Below are 19750 nucleotides of genomic sequence, written 5' to 3'. Positions count from 1 at the left end.
CCTGTGAATCTGTTCAGCTTGTCGGGGCACTTTCCTAAAACAGAAGAAGTGCAGAAAAGGAACCAGAATTAGAAAGAAATGGCTGTTCAGAGAATGGGGGCCATGAAGTGCTTCCTGTTAAGGTAGACGTTCAGATGCAGGCTGCTACAGACTTACAACTCGGCAAGTGTCTTCAATAAAGTCGTGTTCTGAGGGTCTTTCTTCAAGCGATCGACTACTGCCTGGACAATTATTGTGTTGTTGTAGAGATTTCCAGGCCATTCCTTTATTAGTGTTGCGAAGCCCTTAAAATGAAAGACCGTTAATCAGCTGGCAAAGACAAAAGAAGCCCCCGCCTACACACACACACACACACACACTCAGCTTTTTTGCACAAACCAAAGTTGAGTTACACCCTTCTACCTCACTGACTTCTTTACAACAGCCTTACAAAGGGAATAACCTTGCTCGGGATTACACTACTCCCCAGTTATAATCAAGGACTACTCCCCCAACTATAACCACATGCCCTTATGGCCAGTGAAGTTTCCATGGATCATATTCTGCCTGGGAAACATGTCAAGATTAGAGCCCACTACAAATTATTTCACCGTGTTACTGGATATTAAAAGGACCAGCACTGTTCATGGGATTTTGGCCATGTATCTAATTCAAAACCTAATTCAAATCCTGCAGAGAGGAATGGGTGTTTCTGCCACCAAATTAGATGGATTAATCTCTTCTGCAGACTTAACACTCTCTGCCTGTGTGTATACAGATGGCCGTTTACCGGGTGAGAAGTGTAATCACTTGATAAGCTGACTGTCTAACATTGTGCCATGTGGTAAGGATCAATCCTACCCCTTTCGTGCTTCTCCAGATTTGCTGATTGCGTGCCGAAGTATGGCCAAGTGCTTCTCAGCACTGAGGCAGGGCAATATGGACGACCAGATTACTGAAAGGGTTATATTCACAATGGAATGTACCCAACCATCCATGGATTCGTGAAGCAGAACTTTCTCGCTTCTCCCTCCTCTCTCCTGTGGGTTACTGAGCCCCCCTGCCTCCCATTTCCTTCCTGGGGGATGATGGACTTCAGGAAGGGGCATGCACATTCTCTGCAGAAGCTCCCACATTGTGCCCGAGGCCATTAGAAAGGGCCTCAGGCTTCTATCCTTCCACAAAAGGGGCAAAACAGAATTGGTCAGAAGGATATTCTAGTACAAGAGCAGAGCTGTGGTATAAAGGGTCAAGCTCAGGAGGTGACCTCTATTAAAGATGTTTTTTCCCCTTCCAGTTCTTCAATCCCAGTTCCACTGCTTTATGCTGTTTCACTAGGAACCCTCTGCTGTTAGTTTCAAATACTGTCATATAACACTGGTGCTTCAACAGCTTTGGTGGTTGCTTGTTTGTTTCCAGGCACAATTCAAGGTGCTGGTTTAAGGCCCTTCATGGCCTGGGACACCATATCCATGGGACTGTCTTTCCCCATATGAACCCCATTCACTGAAGTCATCATGTACCTAACTGCTGACAGCCCCCTCTATTCAGGAGGTTTGTTCAGCTATAGTCTGTGCATGCACCTTTTCAGTGGCTGCACCTCCACTTTGGAATAGCCTGCCAGACAGGGTACGGGAAGCTCCTGCACTCTCATCCTTCCGTAAAAGGTGCAAACCAGAATTATTTCCAGGTGCCTTTAGAGGAAGTAACAAATGAAAGTCTCTGGCAGCTGGTAGGGACAATGTTTTAACTTGATATATTTTAATTTACATGTTTTCACTGTGTTTTATAATTGTGGAAATTAACATTTTGTAAGTTGGGCATTGCGGAAAGGTGGGATATCAATATTTTAAATAAACAAATGTTAGGCGAGTAACCATGTATTGTGGAAAACAGAATACCAGGGCTGATCCATTATGGCTGCTGGGTTTTCCCCCCCATTTAAAATGTTTTAAGTATCATGAGCATGATATATCATATTAATAACATGATTGGTATTTACAAAGTAACACTGAATAGTTAAACCAGTACAGCAATTAAGAATAAACATACCAGGTCTTTATACTAACTATCTGAGAGAGATAAACAGGCATAAAACCACATAGTATTAGCACTTCTATTGGGTAAGAGTGGTGAAAAAACAATTCCTTGTTTGCTATAAATTTTATTACCGGGTACCACATTTCAATAAAATGATATATATAAAGGCTATTATCAGTCTGTGACTGTTAATCTAATGGCTGCCATTGATACTTCCACATTTCCTTATGCTGCTGCGATGCTAGTGGGACTGCTCGAGTGTGACTTCTACAGACCGTGGGCAGACAAGCAGCGTGGATGGCACAGGCTCTTCTTCACTCCCTCCAGCCAATTCCCTGGGAGGAAAGGTTCCCTACGGCAAAATAATTTTTGCTGAATGCAACCTGTGGGTCTTACGGGTAGTTTATAAAGCTTTGAATGTGCTGAGGGACTTGCCGTGGCACAACAAGCATGGCATTGGGCAATTTCCATGAAATGCATGGCACCATCATATACGGCCGGGCAACGCTAGCAGATGGTGGCCAAGGGGCATGGATACAGAGAAACCCACAAATCATTGCCTGGATCACACTGCATATCCCAGCACAATGGCTTGCTTTGATTCTGACCGCTGTCCCATGTAAACCCCCATCGGATGGAGAACGGTACCTCATAGTCGCTCTCTAGGAATTCATGTAGGACCATTTCATAAATGAAAGGCTTCAAGATGGAATCGTGTCTTGGCAAATAGCGGCTGATGGCCTAAGGCAGGAAGGAAAAGCAAGATTCCATTTCAGAGAAGATACCTTTTGGAAATGCCGAAGCAGAAGATTGGTAGATTTCTGTTCCAACCATTCTCGCAACAGATGGAATGAAAAACATTAGTAGGAGCAATTCTGAAATGGCGTACAATTTTATTTAACCAGTTAATCTGAGGAATATCCAAAACATTCACAGGTCAACAGACGTTTTGTCTTACAGAGGGGGTGGGGTAATACGCAACAAAGGAGCATACCGGGAATTCAAAGAAATGAAGATACTGAAACAACTGAGCTTTGGATGACAGGGTCTTGCCATCTGCAAAACCAGGACACTGAACTTGAGCCGCTTGCGTTCCACCAGGCAAAAAGGTCACCCCAAAGTAAGGCCCTGGCACAGAGGCATTGCTGCTGACCTGAGACTGAATTGGGGGATTTGTTAAGAGTATGGCAACTAGGGGTGTGCAATACCCCCCCCCCCGGGTATTTTTCAGTTGGCGTCTACTGGACCCCCCCCCTCAAATTTGGATTTCTAAAAAAACCCAGATCCCAATACCAACAAAATGCTCAGATCCAGGACTTTTTGGAAACAGAGCTGAGATTTTAAAAAACCAGAAAAAACACAACCACCCAGGAGCAGCAAGGCTGAAAAACACAGCGGAGTGGCAGGGTCACGCAGCTCCCGCCTTTCAGCTGTTCTCCCCAATCTTCCCAGTTCCAAAAATATACAGGATTTTCTCAGGATATTTTCCTGGTTTTCCAGAAAAATCCTGAATACCTTTGTGATGCCAAAATATTGGTATTTTCGGGTACGTTTTTGGCTCTGGAAGATCCGGATGCACACCTCTGACAACAACTCACTGCAGCCCCTGTTCACAAGCAACAGTGAACTCATGTATAATCTAAGTACTATGTACACTTTCTTTTTCCTTGTACACATGCTGAGCCATTGTCATGTTACATTCAATGCATGTACAGTTGAGCGAGTGATATAAAGCCCACATGAATCTAGGTTCCCATCCACAGTTCCATTTATAAAGAAAACACATATTGGCTCTTTCTTACAAACAGATATACTTGCAGATGTGCAGGATGTACAGGTTTGTTGTTCGCATGTGAACAGGCTTTGTTGTCTTGCTTACTGGGTGACAAGGTATGTAGCCTCTACCTGTGTCTGGAAAAATCCCAGATCCCGGGATGTCTTGAAGAACATACAAGAACAGGGGTCACCAACCTTGCGGGGCCCGTGGGTATGTTGGGTGCAGCAACAAAATGGCTGCCACAAAATAGCTGCCACAGGAGGTAGATCCAGCCACAAAATGATTGCCACAACTTATCTTCGGTAACACAGAGCAGGTCCTTGTGCTGTAGTGGCAGCTGCTGCCAAAGCAACATTTTAAAAAAATCTATACAGCCAATCAGTTCTCCAATAGTCAACCAGAAGCTTTGCGGAGCAAAAGCCCTGCCTCACCCCGCCCACTTCCTAAAAACACTTGGCGGGCACCAGGAAAGGTTTTGGCGGAAACCATGGTACCCACAGGCACCACACGGGGAGCCCTATACAAGAACACCGCTTCCTCTCAGAGATGAGGAAGTCATCTTTAACTCATGAAAGCTTATACTGGAATGAATTTTTGTTAGTCTTTAAGGTATCACTGGATCCCTGCTTTGTTTTTGCTGCCACAGACTAACATGGCAGAACATCTGGAATGATCCCTTACTGTCCAAGCTCTGTTTTTACTATGTACAGAAGACCTGTTGCGTCTTTTTCCTCATTGTTAAAAACAGCCACTGCCATAAAGGGAATGTAGTGCAGCTCCTCGGGCACAGGAAGTGGAGGGCCTTGGGTTAGACTTTGTGCCAGGCTGTGAACTCAACGATCGTGTTTCGTCTTTCCATTGCAAATAAGAAGGAATGCATCATATTTTCAGCACTACATTCTGCCGGAAGGCCGCAGGGATAAAAATACTCGCATCCCACCCAATCTACCTACCTCATAACGCCATCCCTGGCATTATGCATCTATTAATGGTGCACAGCAAAGAGGACAATAGAGCCAGCAGGACGTAGTGATCAGAGTGTCAGACTAGGGTCAGGGAGACCCGAGTCTGAATCCCCGCTCTGCCACGGAAGCTCACTGGGTGACCTTGGGCAAGTCACACTCTCTCAGCCCAACCTACCTCACAGGGTGGCTGTTTGGAGGACGAAACATAGGAGGGGAAAAGGATGCTCAAAATTGATTTGGGTGTCGGGGGGGGGGAAGCTGGGTATAAATATGCAACTAAATATGGGTGTCCTTCCTACAGAATGGCAGCCACACACACACACACATTGTGAGGCCAAGAGACTGGCTGCCGGGGCACATGGGGGAGTAGTTGGGCTCAAGTTCTGAGAAGTTTTGTGGTTCTTCCGCTAAGGAATGAACCTGGGGATAGGCTGGTACCAGGACACTTGAGTAATGAGTCTTCAGCTTGGTATGTGCACTGGCACACACGTGTTTTGTTAGGGACAAAAACAGGGCCCAGTAACCAAATCGCATCTGCAGTTGACCAAAATCGAGCCCACTGCATTCCAACACAGAATGCATTCCCAAAACAGCATGGAAAGCGCCCACAGCTAGATGTGACTCGATTTCAAGTCCATTTTAAGCGATGCAAGTACAAATTTAGAAATTAAAAAGTTACCCAAAGGGGGAAGTGAGGCCGCCCTATGAATTCGCACACTGGCAACATATTACAAAGGACAGAACGGAGCATCTTTTTACATTTAGGCACTTGATGTGCATTAATGACATCAACATGTCCCAATTACATCAACTGTTCCTAAATCAAGGTGGAATCGCAGTAGCCCAAAACCAACTTAGGAAGAGTACAAAAGAAATAAGGAGAGTTCCAACACTAGCCTCACAAGCAGGCGCGAAGACAACCTCTCCAAAAATACCTTCTGCTTCTCAGTGATGTGCTTTCAGAAAGGTGAAAACAAGCAACGTTTTAGAAAGGCAGTAATTTCAACGGAAAAGGCTGGGGTGGGGGGAACCCTGCAAATTTTTGTTTTGAAATTTTACAGTCTGCTGGATGGCATAAGTGGAGACATCTCGAAGGAGGAAATAAATCCAGAAGGGAGTGGTGACGGTGAAAATAGCATTTTTACCTATGCACATTTTGAGGGCCCTTACTGGAGTGAAATGGAGGCTGACAAACTGGAGGGGTTATCTTCCAATCTGACAAAGTGCACACTGAACCACAAACTCCCCCCCCCAATAAATATTGCTGTTCTCTCTGCCTCTGTCTTTAATTCTATAAGAAGGCTGACATAACGAGAAGAGCTGTAATGTTGCAACACCTTCCCGCTCCTGAACAGAATTCAACGGCTCCAAAAAGCAGTCGAGGACCACCCGCTGCGACATCTTAATAATATGCCCCTCTTGGCTCATTGGGTTTGAATAGGAAGACATAAAAACTGGGAGAGAAAATGTGTATATGTTAGCAAAGGGCAGGTGCTTTGAGGTTTCCCATTGCTCGGGAAGTGACAGTGTTTTTAGCCGTATGCTGTGGGCAATTTATTAACTTAAAAGCTGGCTAACAACAGTGCTCCGCCAGGGTACTCTGTTCGCTGTGCTAGTGGGAAACACAGGATGCGGCAGGATTCTTTCCGCTCCCCCCTAGTCTTTGGCAGTGCACTAGGGGGAGAGACACTGGGACTTAATTACCACTTGGGGCTTTTGCTAAGGAGCCAAATGGGCTGTAAGCAGCAATTCAAAAAGAGACCTACCACCAGTGTTCCCTCTAAGCTGAGTGAGTGTGAGCTGGCTCACAGTTTTTTAGCCTCCGGCTCACACATTTTCGTCTTAGCTCAGGAAGGATGGCTCCTGAGCAAACTCATTTATGCAGTACCCAAATCACCTGCTCACAACTTTAATGCCGGTAGCTCACAAAGTAGAATATTTGCTCACAGGACTCCACAGCTTGGAGGGAGCATTGCCTACCACACCCAGTTCTTTTAAGCCAAGGCTTTCAACATGGAGATGGAAAAGCTTCAAACCAACATGCATCACTTGTAACACTGGAGCGACAGAATGGGCTGTGCTAAGTTTTAGAACTCTAGAGAACAGGGCTGTAGTAACGTCTGTGGAATTCTAGGCAGTTCGTGGCATTGTTCATTGTACTCTCTGTACCAGGGATCCTCCCTCATTGGCTTGGGAGCCACCTTTGGCTCTTTGACATTCCACTTGTGGTTCTTCCAAGCGCCTTTCTCCAATGTGGCACCTGCCCCAGGTTTCAGGAAAGTGGGCAAGGTCTCACTGGCCAGTGGCTCCCACGTTGGCACAACTGCTGTGAGAAAAACTGGCAAAGCTGCAAGCCTCCTCGAGATGCGGGCTGCAGGCCAGGGATGGAAATGTCGCTTTATGGGTTGATGGAAACCGCAAATGTGGCTCTCTCCAAGATGCAGGTTGGATGCCGCCGGTTTCGACTGCGCGGTTCTTAACTCTGCAAAGCAGTCTGATTGCACTGTTTGTATAGCACTGCCCTTATTCACATTTGGTTGTGTCATACGGTCCCGACTGCATGTTTTTCACTAGGTAATCTGCCTTGAGGAGCTGCGGTGGCTCAAGTGGTTAAGACGCTGAACTGCAGGCTGTGGAAGGTCAGTAGTTCAGCAGTTCGAGACCCGGGTGCCCCATGATGGAGTGAGCTCCCATCTCTAGTTCCAGCTCCTGCCAACCTAGCAGTTCGAAAGCAAGAAATTGCAAGTAGATAAATAGGGACCACTTCGGTGGGAAGGTAACAGCGTTCCGTGCGCCTTGGCGTCTAGTCATGCCGGCCACATGACCACGGAAACGTCTTCGGACAGCGCTGGCTCTTCGGCTTTGAAACGGAGATGAGCACCGCAACCCTTGAGTCGGATTCGACTGGCTTTCGAGCAAGGGAACCTTTACCTTTACCTAATCTGCCTTGAGTCTCAGTGAGGAAGGTAGGCTATAAATTAAGCAAATATGCAAACAATGTTGAGACTTCTTGTGCAGCTCTGTATAGGGACGCTCCGCTCCACAGCTAGAACATATTTGGTGTTGGTGGGGTGAGACCAGAAGTGGCAGGGCATCTTCCCTTTCCTTCCCCAGCCACCCCATCACTGCAGGGGCTGGGAAAGGAAAGATGGAGGGGGGGGGGCATGCCTTCTCTCTCCTTCCTACCCCAGCCCCCCCCTCCCCACGGTGGCGGGGAGGCTGGGGAAGGAAAGGGAAGCTGCCCTGCTGCTTCTGGCCAGTTTCACTCCCCGCCTATCAGCTGTTAGGTTTAACAGCTAATCCCTAGGGAGTGAAACTGACCAGAAGCAGCAGGAAGGGTGCAGCACATCAGGGGTGGGGGGTCTGGCATCATCTGGCTCATCAATGATGGGGCTCTGTCCCCAAATGCCCCACCGTGGCTACAGGCCTGGGGACTGCCCATTTCCGCCCTTCATATGGTCATGCATGCCATTCTGTTCCAGTTTTGGATTCAAGGATGTAAGACGCTGTTTCTTACCCAAGAACTGGTTCACAAGCCCATTAGGGATAAAGGTGGGGTATACGTTTAAAATAAACAGTGAGGCATGCGTATTTACACAGAAGCTTGATTTTAGCAATCCTTTCTTCGCAGCCTAACCTACCTCACACGGTTGTAGTGAGGATAAAACAGAGGAGAAGAGAATGATGTAAGCTGCTCTTGGTCCCCCTATTCAGAAAGCACAGAAACAGAGAGCTGGAAGGGACCTCAAGCGTCATCTAGTCCAACCCAGGACATAAAGTAAATAAATAAATGGTGTGAATAACCCTTTGCAGAGGACGGGGCTGCACATGCATAATGCTCACATGATGCACAGCCTTATGCGCAAGGTGAGGAGGAGCATACAGTTCCCCACTCTTCCACAATATGACCTCCCCCAGCAAGAGGACTGCATTAATAAGGCCCCAGGGAACAGACTATCCAGACAGATGTACTGAAACATGCAAATCAGCATACCTTAAGTTGTCCAATTTCTTTAAATCTATGCACTTCAAACTCCCAGAGATCTGTGTTTTTTCCAAGAATTTTCTGGCATTTTCTGAGTTTAAAAAAATTCAGAGAGAGGAAATGAGCATTAAAGTCTCCTTACTGCTAAAGCAGTTTCCTTTAATGGACACCGTTATCATCTGCTTATTTTGACTTAGGACACCATTCAAGATGTTGACAGAAGGGGCCTCCCATCGGTAGAACTGAACTCTTCTGCCACCCCACTTCCATTGTGGTCCACAGTTCTCCCCAAAAATCTGTGGGACAGGGGACCTATTTCAAAGAGCTCAGTGCACTATAGTGTGTGTGTGTGAGAAAACAGGGTTGCAGTTACCTGTAACTGATGTTCATCGAGGGTCTTCTGTGCAGGCACATATGGGACTTGCCCTGATGCAGGGCCTGCCGTGGAAGAGAGAAATCCACAGGCTTTTAGAAATCACCTAGATGAGCGCTCCCCCTGCCCTTCGGCAGAGGCCTGTTTCCTGCCCATTTGGTCACATGACAGAGGGGGAGGGAGAGCTCTTCCCTCAGTTCTCCCTTTGCTGCCATGGAGAATGGAAGAACACAGAGTGGGGAAAGGAGGGGAGGGACGTGTGCCTGCACAGAAGACGCTCGATGAACATCAGCTGCAGGTAAGCGTAACCATGTTTCCATCATTGTGTCTTCTGTGCAGTCCCACATGAGAGAATAGCTAGCTCACCTACCATGGAGGAGGGCATGGGCTGATCATCTGAATAACAAGTGCAATGCTGCTTTCCCCACAGACGCTTCTCTCCCGAAGACGGTGTTCAATCGAGTAATGTTTGACGAATGTGAATGCAGAAGACCATGTCGCTGCTGCTGCTGCTGCAGAATGTTGCGGATGTTGCCTGTGCTCTTGCGGAATGAGCTTCCACCCGGGAAAGGGCACTCCACCTTAGCTGTGCTGTACGCTAACCTAACAGCTGTACGCTAACCTAACAGACTCATCTAGACTCATCTAGAAAGCGTTTGTGCTGACACAGACCTCCCCTCATTGACACCTTTGAAACATACAAGGAGACTGTCAACTTTTCTAAATGTAGAAGTACGATCTAAATAAAACAACAACACCCTTCTTAAATCTGGACTATGCAGGGTTTGTCCTGCTGGTGACTGTGGCTCCGGGGAAGAAACTGGTAGAACAATGTCCTGAGACATATGAAACTCTGAAACAATTTTTGGTAAAAAAGACCAGGTTTGGACACAAGACCACTTTGTCTCTGTGGACTATAAGGAATTGGGGTGGGGGGTGATTGCTACTAGAAATGCAGTCTTGTAGAACAGTAAAGACAAGTCACATGTGGCCATGGGTTGAGTTTATGCACAAGCTGGGCCAAAACAAGGGGTAGGCTCCATTGAGGAACTGGAGATTTATCTGGTGGAGATAGCTTATAGAGGCCCTAAAAACAGCTCTGACATTACATTAGGAAACACTGGTCTCGAGTCTATGCCTACAAGAAACGTGGAAACGGCTGCTAAATGCACCTTTAGTGAGGATGTAGAGAGTCTTACATCCTTCCGGTAGAGTAAGTTTTCAGAAACCTCAGAAAGTGGACAACTATCTGGCCTAATACACCTATCTGATGCCCAGGTTACAAACCGGTGCCACTAAGACTCGTACGATTTTCTGGTGGAGGGTTTTGTGAGGAGATTAGCACCTCAGTAACACTTACAGACCACTGGTCTACAGAGGAATTAACCACGTGGTGAGGTGCAATGTGCTTGTGTCATGGTGGAGGACTGGGCCCATGGACAGGAGATCCTTTGCAGGTGGTAGGGTCTTGAACCTGCCTTTGGTTAGCTTCCAGACTGTTGGGAACCATGTTCGTTTGGACCAGAAAGGGGCTATTAGAATCCCTGTAATCCTGTTGACTCTCACTGTTGACACTGCTTTGAGCAGGAGTGGGAAGGGTTGAAATGCATACAGGAAGCCCTAGGGCCAATGGAATACCACAGCAGTACATCAGGCACTTTGCATTTCCTGCTGTTGCAAAAAGATCCACCTTTGGTAAGACCCGCATTCTGAATAGGGAGTCCAGGTAATGGTCGTTCAGGGACCACTCGTGGTCCCGGCCTCTGATGTGTATAGCTGTTAGGTCGACCCCCTAGGCCAATCGCCCATTTCCATATGTGAGTCACTTCCCTTCACAGACGGAGAGAGCCTGTTCCCCCCTTGCTTGTTCACATAACCTTTTGCCGACATGTTGTCTGTCACTATCAGGAGGTGTTTCCCCCAAAGTATGTCTGCAAAGGGAGCGAGAGCATATTTGATTGCTCTGAGCTCTAAGAAATTAATAGGCAGGCAGGCCTACTTTGAAGACCAATGACCACAAACTCTAGCACCCTTACAGTGTGCTCTCCAACCACTCAGTGAGGCATCTGTGAAGATCTGCAAATCATGAGGCGGGACTCCTAAGGTATCCCTTCTAGCAGATTCTCCTCTTTTGATCCCCATTCTAAAGAATGAACCACTATCCTAGGAACTGAGCGCCTAAGCCACTGAGGTCTGAACCCATCTGGAACTTACGTAAGAACCAATTTTGAAGGGGGTCACATGCAGAGTCTGGCATGTCTGATTATGGCCGCGGTCAAAGCCATAAGGCCCAATAACTTCTGGATAGTGATTGCCCTCTGAAATCTATTTCTACTGAATCTGGAGACCTGTCTTTGAATGGCTCAGGCCCTCTGGGTTGGAAGGAAAGTCCTATATAATGTAGTGTCTAACCTTGCTCCTATAAATTCTGTGGTATGAGTGGGGGCCAGCCAAGGTTTGGAATAGCTAATTATAAATCATAGGCTTTCTGAAGTCCTTTATTCTATACTTCATGCTCATAGACCAATGGGTCATAAGCAAGCAAATTCAATAAGGCTTTCCAAAATCTGAATTGCCATGGACAGGTGAGACCTAAAATGGACTAAGAATCCCCTATAAGCAACCAGTCATCGAGGTAAGGATAGATTATATAACCCTGTAGTTGAAAGTGAGTCGCTACCTCTGAAACACATTTGGTAAAAACTCTCGGAGCCGTAGCTAGACCAAAAGGCAAAACACTTTTCTCCACATACTTTCTGCAGTCCTGATGTACTGAAATGTGAAAGTAAGCATCCTGGAGAACCAGGACTCAAAGCCATGCATCCCTTTTGGTGAGAGGCAGGATACCTGAGAGGGACAGCATACGAAACTTGGGGACCTTCAGGTGTCGATTTAGAAGTCTAAGGTCCAAAATCGGTCTCTATCCCCCACTCTTTTTCTTTATTAGGAAATAATGGGAGAAAAAAACCCTCTGGAACGTCTTGTATAGTTCCATTTTGTAGGAGCTGGGATATCTCCAGTTGGAGCACCATTGAAGGGTTGACTTTAGGCAGTGGAGCAGAGAGTGAACCAGGCACCAATTTGGACTCCAAAAATAACCTTGTTCTATTGAGGTGAGTGCCCATTCATCACTGCTTATTGCACTCCAGTTATTGGCAAAAAACCAGCCAATCTCTTAAGGGGGGCCTGGAATCTAGTCACTGCATAGACTTAGTGGGGGGTTCCCTTGGGGACTGTCGCCCTTGCTTGCCTTTGTATCTCCCCTGCTGCCTTTTTGAATGGCTTTGGGAGTGGAATGGTGGGAGAAACTGGATCTAGTGTTGGTTCTGGGTGGGATGGTACCTATACTACCTATTGAATGAGTAATACTGGCCATGTCTCAGGAAATACCTTGGCTTATAGGATGCACCTTGCTGAGAGGTGATGCCCAGAGATCTGGCAGTCAGCTGGTTCCTTCTCATCCTGTCAAGGATGGAGTCTGTTTGCTTGCTGAAGGGGAATTTCTCCTTGAAGGGCAAATCCTCAATATGAGCCCTAGTGTCTGGGGGCAATGCGGATGCTCTTAACCAAGAGTGTCTCCTCAGAACTATGCTAGAGCCCATGTTCCAGCTGCAGGAGTCAGCAATGAGCCTAGAGGCATTCAATTCTCGTTTGCTCAATTTTATAACCTCTGTCTGTAACACTTTGGTCTTCAGGTAGGCTTTCAAGGTGTTGGGACATCCTCTCCCAGAGGAACATCTGGTAACGCCTCATTATGGCCTTAAAAACGGCAATTTGGAGACCAAGTTGGAGCAGATCTCAGCGATCTCACAGCCATGTTAGACGGTAGGTCCAAACTCAGTTTCTTCAATTCTCCTCTGTTTAGCCTTCTTTTTGGCTTTTTTTTTTTGCTGGGGGTTCCAATGCTGCTCTTGTCATGGCTACTGACCCTTCACCTGAGGGCTTTGGCTTCTTGGGAGAGTGTACACCTTTTCATTTGTAGTTTTACAGTCTCCCTTCTCAGTTAGTTGAGGGCTTTGTCCTCCCTCTCCATCTCCCTCTCCATCACATGACCAAATGGGCAGGAAACAGGCCTCTGCAGGAGGGGAGGGGGAGCGCTCACCTAGGAGCTTTCTAGAAGCTGGTGGATTTCTCTGTTCCGTGGCAGGCCTTGCACCAGGGCAGTCCCATGTGGGACTGCACAGAAGACACGATGGTGAACTCTCTATTCAACCCATTAATTCAATCATTACAATCCGGTGACCAATCAGTCTGTGGGCTCCCTTGGCTGGCTTTAACAGGCGTCGCTATATGTACTCCCAGGGTCTTCTCCCAGAGGATAAGCCTGCCATGAAAACAGAGCTGCAATGGGGAAAAGAAGAAAGGGGGATACAAAAGCAGGGTGGTTGTGGCCCTGAGTCGCTGCCAATTATGCCAGCGGCACACTAATAACATTTCCTTGTAAGGTGACACTAGTACAAGTACCATAAGGCAACCATAAGAACATAAGAAGAAACCTGCTGGACCAGACCAGTGGCCCGTCTAGTCCAGCATCCTGTCTCTCACAGTGGCCAACCAATTACTCTGGAGGGACGACAAACAGGACACAGAGGCCGGGGCCTTCCCCCGATGTTGCCTCTTGTACACACAAATGACAGGCACAACCAGGGGGGCACACACCCATGCACACAAACAGGCTAAAAATGTTACCGTGCTGCAAGATCATATTCTCCAATTTTCAGGAGGTGTTCTATATAGCCTAAGCCTATGTCCTGGAATGAAAAAAAGAAAAGAAAAATGTAAGCAGAGAGAAGTTAGTCTACAGTTTAAGATCACCCTGCACCAGTCAAGGATCTGGCTTCTACCTAATAGCATTTGTAGTCAAGTGAATTGCTAGGCTGAATATCAGCACTTACCTTATCGGTAGAAAAGAGCAAGAGTCCCATAGCACCTGAAAGACTAACAAAATTTGTGGCAGGATACGAGCTTTCAGGAGTAATTGCACATATGGAACTCTTGCTCTTTTCTACTGCTACACACACGGTTATCCATCCTGACCTATTACCATATCAGGATATCCCAAACTTCTAATTCCTGTTTAGAAGCACATGATGGTGTATGTCTTACCAAAACACTCCCCTGAAAAGTCACTTAGAAATCATTTAAAAATCTCTCCTCTGCTTCCTCAGATAACGCAATCCACCAAGAACACAGACTACCAAATGGAAAGGTTTAGAGCAGGGGTCCTCAAACTACGGCCCGCGGGCCACATGCAGCCCGCCGAAAACATTTATCCGGCCCGCCGGCAGGGCTGGCTCACCTAGGGCGCGCTGGCCCTCAGGGGCGCCAAACTGCAGATATGTGCAGTGTGTATAGGAATTTGTTCATAGTTTTTTTTAAACTATAGTCCGGCCCTCCAACGGTCTGAGGAACAGTGAACTGGCCCCCTGTTTAAAAAGTCTGAGGACCCCTGGTTTAGAGTCATTATCCTGAGAAAGCTCATTGCTGATGGCTGCCAGGTAACCCATAGTCAGGTGGAATCACTGCAAGCCACTTGGGTTAAAAAAATAAAATATAATCATTGTATTTGTTTTCTCATCAGAGACAATGACATGCTTAGAACAAACCATGGACTGTTCATAAAGCAAGCTGTCGAGGAAGAATCTGTTGGTGCATGATGCAGTACACACCATTGATGTGATGTCCACCCACTGGTGGGGAGATGTATGGATGGAAATGAAGCCATAAAGGTGGGATGTAGCTGCAGGGGGTCAGTTTGTGTTATTCCCTACGTTCTTATCTATTCTCATCTCATACCTGCTGCCTCTTTACTCTCTTTCAGTCAGACCTATTCGGAGATAGCCCATCCCAGCCCTAGAGCTTTTACAATAATCAGGGGGAAGCAGAACTCGGGGAGGTTTTCTACCAAGCTGGAGGGTTCCCCAAACACTGTCTCGCTACTGTCCCCTTCACTTCTCTGATCATACCTCCCCCATCTGCTTCAGTATTTGGGTGGAGGAGGACAGATTTGCAGACGGACGGGGCATTATTAGAGAGGATTAGCCAACGCGGTGAAGAGTCACCCTTTGCAAACACTGGTGACATCAAATTCCAGTCACCCTTCCACCTCCTCTTTGAAATCCCCAACATTTTTAACTTCAATCACGTCCAGCCCCATTGAACTAAATGCCACTATTCTTTGTGTGTGTGTGTGTGTTTGTGTGGAATATTTACTGGCCTTTCAATTTGCAACCTTTTAACATGCTTTGGGGGGAAAACATGGGTTGGTTTTGCTCGAAAATGCCTCACCTTTCTGTACCAAGATATATGACCAAAATATTTGTGGGAAGAACCCCTTCCCCCACCAATTAAAAGCAGTGCAGATTGTTTTTTTGTTTTGAAATGTCATTTAATTGTTTGCAAAAAGCACAGCTATGCCGGTACTTGCTTTGGTAAGACTTTCTGGAACCTTGAGCTGTATAAAGGGAAGCCAGCAAAGAGAGATGTGCAAGCACCGCTAACTAATATTCACATTCTTTCTGTAGTAGCCGTGCTGATAATGAATGTACGGGCAGCTGCTTGCCAACCCCTGAAATTTGAAACATGCAAAACAGAATGATGGGTGGAGCTTCTTTCCTACAGGAAGAAAAACAGATTATCTCTTTTCCTCAGTCTGAAACAGCCAAGCAAAAGAGTCCCATGCGCAGCTGGGAAGAAAATGGGTTGGAGCCCGTTTCTACCAGTAGAGCTGCCCGGGGAGACTTGCTGCCCCCTCCCCCCAGGGACAGCAAATTGCTCTTCTGAGGATGTATATCCAGCTCTCTGGGAATCAGGTAGGATAACACTAGGCCTGACCTGATTTTTTTCCACATAACCACCACCTGTAGGTATATTATCATTCAGATATACCAATAATGAACTGAGGTACTATCTGATTTGTACTCAAGACCATCCAAGAAGACCACAGCTGAGCAGGTTAAGGCCTAAGACTCTGTTCTCCAGACCACGTTGGCCTAGGGTTGCCAAGTATTACCTCGATCTGGAGCGGGGGACTCCCGGAAAACCATAGCGTTTTCCCTCAGATGGTCATGGCCCCGCCCCCAGCATGCCCCGCGTGATCGTGTCACTTCCTGGTGACGTGCACGTCGGGGTGGAGCTCCCCCCGGGGCCCGATCCAGCAGCAGCGGGGAACGGGCCTCTGGGGCGGGGATTTCCCCGCCCCCCCGGGGGGACTTGGCAAGCCTACGTTGGCCATCCAGCATAACAGTATGTGTGTCCCTTTCTCCATACTGTCAAATGTAAAAGGTGAAAAATGGAGATTTGCAACTGGGGAATTAGTTAAAGGGGAGAAAAGAGACAGGGCGTTGAGACAGGGAGACACTATCAAGATTAGAGTGAGTAGAGTGAGGACTTGTATGGCAGTCATACTCTTATCTTCACATCAAATGTGGCCCATACAAGCTATTCTAATGTAATTTCTCTCTGACAGACAGGGACCCAGTTCAGACACAATGGGAAAACATGGCTTAATTTAAACTTTGGTTCATTTGTGAAACCACTAGTCAGCTTGCAGACGATCACTCAAATCCTGGTCTGTCTTGATAAAATGGTGGTTTCATGACCTTTGTTCTTTTTAAGCTGGGGAGGGCAGTGGCACAAAACGAGGCATGACCAAGCCAGGATGCTCAACTCCATACATCATAGTTAAGAGCAACAAGAGTTATAAACTAACTTCAGACCATGATTTCAGGTCCTGTTTTGACCCACCCTGACTAAATGAATTCAGATAACCACGCTAACCACAGTTCGCTTAATTAAAGTATGATTTCACATCAAGTTGGAACTGGGTCAAGGAGCGTTAATTCAAAACAAAGTTCTTGGACTTACTTGAATCTTGTGTTTCTTCATGGTCTTCTGACTGATCTCAGCTGCCATCAAAGCCTCCTGGGTGAGACAATTAAAAAAAAATGACATCCTAGCCAGCGAATTCAAAACTTTTGCAACTCATTCAAAAGTTTTGCACAGAAAGCTCCGGAGGCGCCTTCGGTTTCTTGCGCCTTGTCTGGAAGCACCGCAATGCTTAATGTCACGGTCAGATGGGCAGCTTTGAATTCATACTCAAACAAAAGCAATTGTTAACCAAAAGATAAACGACTTTGCTTTCCATCTGGGTTCACTCCACATTAGGACAATCAGGATCGAATTTCAGAAAGATGGCACCATACAAAGTGCAATCGCAGAAGGTAATTTGCTGACACAGAACAGTACTGGAAAGACACCTGTCGGAAATGGCACCTTAATGTCTTAAGTGTTCGACGGAAAGAGAAAGAATGGACTCCTCACTCGCAAGAGGATCATTTTTCATTATGTTTAATTTGCAGCTCATCTGGCAAAGCGTTTCGTTCGTGTGGAAACAGAGCTGGCCCGCTGCTACCCAGACTGGAAAGTGAAAGCTTAATACTAGTTGCCATGCAAGTCGTTCCCTGATGGTCACATCTTTCAAAGGCCTTTCAGAAGAGTATGCCTGAAGCCCTTGAGAGCCCTATGGAAACAGTGTTCCACGTGTACTAAAACGGAACTATTACTGGGGGGAAATTAAACAGCCTGGGTTTTCCCAAAGTAAAAAGCCCCCATGCTGTAACACATCATGCAAAGAAGAAGGCACAGCTCACTTCAAAGCAACTGTAGCAACATTTTTTGCCACTATAACAACTTCAACAACAACACACCAGGGTCCAATTTGGCTGAAGTGCCTTCCCCTGGCAGAGTGGGACAGGGGTTAAACACCACCCTACCCCACCACCTTACCTCCTCCCCAGCAGTACCCCCCTTCTGAACCGGCCCGTCCTTACCAGCCTCTTCCCTCAAGCCTTTTGAAGGCCCTCACCCCGGGCCTGGGGCACACCCAGTCGCCTCCCTCTACCCAGAAGCCCTATACCTGTATTAATACCAATATGGCAAATACATAGCCTGCAACCTGTGAGAACTGAAGTCAGTATCCACAGGCATTAGGAGATACATGGAGATCAGGTGTGGTCAGAATGGGTATAATCCTGTGGTCTCACCACAATTTTGCAAGAAGGTTTAGAATCAGGGTGTAGACATTTGGAGAGGAGGAGGAGGAGGAGATTGGATTTATACCCCGTCTTTCACTCGGAGTCTCAGAGCGGTTTACAAACTCTTTTCCCTTCCCCTCCCCACAACAGGTAGGTGGGACTGAGAGAGCTCTCCCAAGAACTGCCCTTTCAAGGACAGCTCTTGTCAGAACTATGGCTTGCCCAAGGTCATCCAGCAGCTGCAAGTGGAGGAGTGGGGAATCAAACCCGGTTCTCCCAGATTAGAGTCCGCACACTTAACCACTACACCAAACTGGCTCTCCAGCTCTTCCAAAAACACCTGACTAAGGAGCTGTGCATAAAATCTGAGCTTCGTTTGAGCAGTGGGAAGCAAGACAGAAAACAAGGTCTTTCTGTTTCTACCCCTACGGCTTAAAAGTGGTAAAATGTTAAAAGTTACTTCATATTTCTTTTTCTCTAGGAGCCACTCAATGTGGTCGTCTTGATCACGTTCTTTGGCCACGACGACATCTCTCGGACTGATGATGTAAAAAAGCGATTCCCCTTCTGAATATTCTGTAAAAGATGCAGGAACAATGTAATCCTGTAAAATTTGAAAGGATGGCTTTTAAACCCCCCCCCCCCCCCCCGTTTAAATTTAGATATGGGTTCAGTGGTGCACTTTTGTACGCTTGACTTAATACTTTAATATTCATGAGAAACTCTGTTTTAATTATTCCATGTGTTTATGTTGGCTTCCCCCAGAAGACTTCTCATAAGAATATATTGATTTAAAGTACCAAGGCTGGCAAACGTTTTCAGCTGGGATAAATCAGTATAGATCCAGAGATTTTTAGCAGTAAAATGGGGCAAAGGGAAAGGTTTACATAGCCTCTCTTCTCTCTGTGCTTGCCTTCCCCCTTAAAACTGCAGTATCTGCAGCTGAACTATGTTTCTTTCCCCCCAAAAGGAAAAGTAGGGAAACAGGATTTCAGATTAACACAGGATTCCCACTCTTATTTAAAGATTTGCAGCACACTAGAGTCATAAGGATCAGAAGACAAAATGCTAACTCTTCTGTGGAAAACAAGAATGTTAGTTGCACCCAGCTTGTCATTAATCCTGTACCCTTGGTACTTTAAAAATGTGCCTTGCATCATCATCATCATCATCATCATCATCATCATATCTCCCCAAACAGAATAAAAAATCTTACCTGACACCCATTAACAATGGGACAGTGCCCAAAATAAATAGTCCCTGCTCCTTTTCTGTGTTTAAGAAACGTCAAGTATCTGCAATAATGTAATGGGCCAACTATCTGCATCAATGTACTACTGAAGGTCCACAGGATTGATTTCAGAGCATTGTTGCTTTATGTAAATTCTAACACAGGTACCCGTAGCATCAACACTCTTGAAAACCATGCATGATAATACGCTAGCATTTAATACACTAGCATTTAATACCACAATATTGTCCATCAGAACAACACCCTAACCTTACCTTCTTTCGTTTCTTAAATGAATGCCATATCCTTCATTGAATTTTGGCTGTAAGTGCAAAATGGCCACCGAAGTACCGGGGGGTGGGGGG

At 46.5% G+C, this 19750-nt stretch overlaps 1 protein-coding gene across 1 annotated transcript in view; it reads right to left on the bottom strand.

The window, feature by feature from the left end:
• Nucleotides 1-19750, bottom strand: part of VPS41 (VPS41 HOPS complex subunit) — a 181230-nt gene that overhangs the window by 40135 nt on the left and 121345 nt on the right. Inside the window, exons 13-18 of the mRNA XM_015417909.1 lie at nucleotides 18615-18730; nucleotides 16986-17042; nucleotides 13809-13870; nucleotides 8756-8837; nucleotides 2668-2760; nucleotides 157-284 (exon numbers count right to left, since the gene is read on the bottom strand). Of these exons, the coding sequence (XP_015273395.1) occupies nucleotides 157-284; nucleotides 2668-2760; nucleotides 8756-8837; nucleotides 13809-13870; nucleotides 16986-17042; nucleotides 18615-18730 (538 nt within the window). The remainder of the gene's footprint in view (nucleotides 1-156; nucleotides 285-2667; nucleotides 2761-8755; nucleotides 8838-13808; nucleotides 13871-16985; nucleotides 17043-18614; nucleotides 18731-19750) is intronic.

This window comes from Gekko japonicus, unplaced genomic scaffold, assembly GCF_001447785.1.
Source record: "Gekko japonicus isolate JY-2015 unplaced genomic scaffold, Gekko_japonicus_V1.1 scaffold708, whole genome shotgun sequence".
Classification (NCBI taxonomy): domain Eukaryota; kingdom Metazoa; phylum Chordata; class Lepidosauria; order Squamata; family Gekkonidae; genus Gekko; species Gekko japonicus.
The sequence above is the reverse complement of the archived record's forward strand: the minus strand, read 5'-3'. Positions and strand labels throughout refer to the sequence as shown.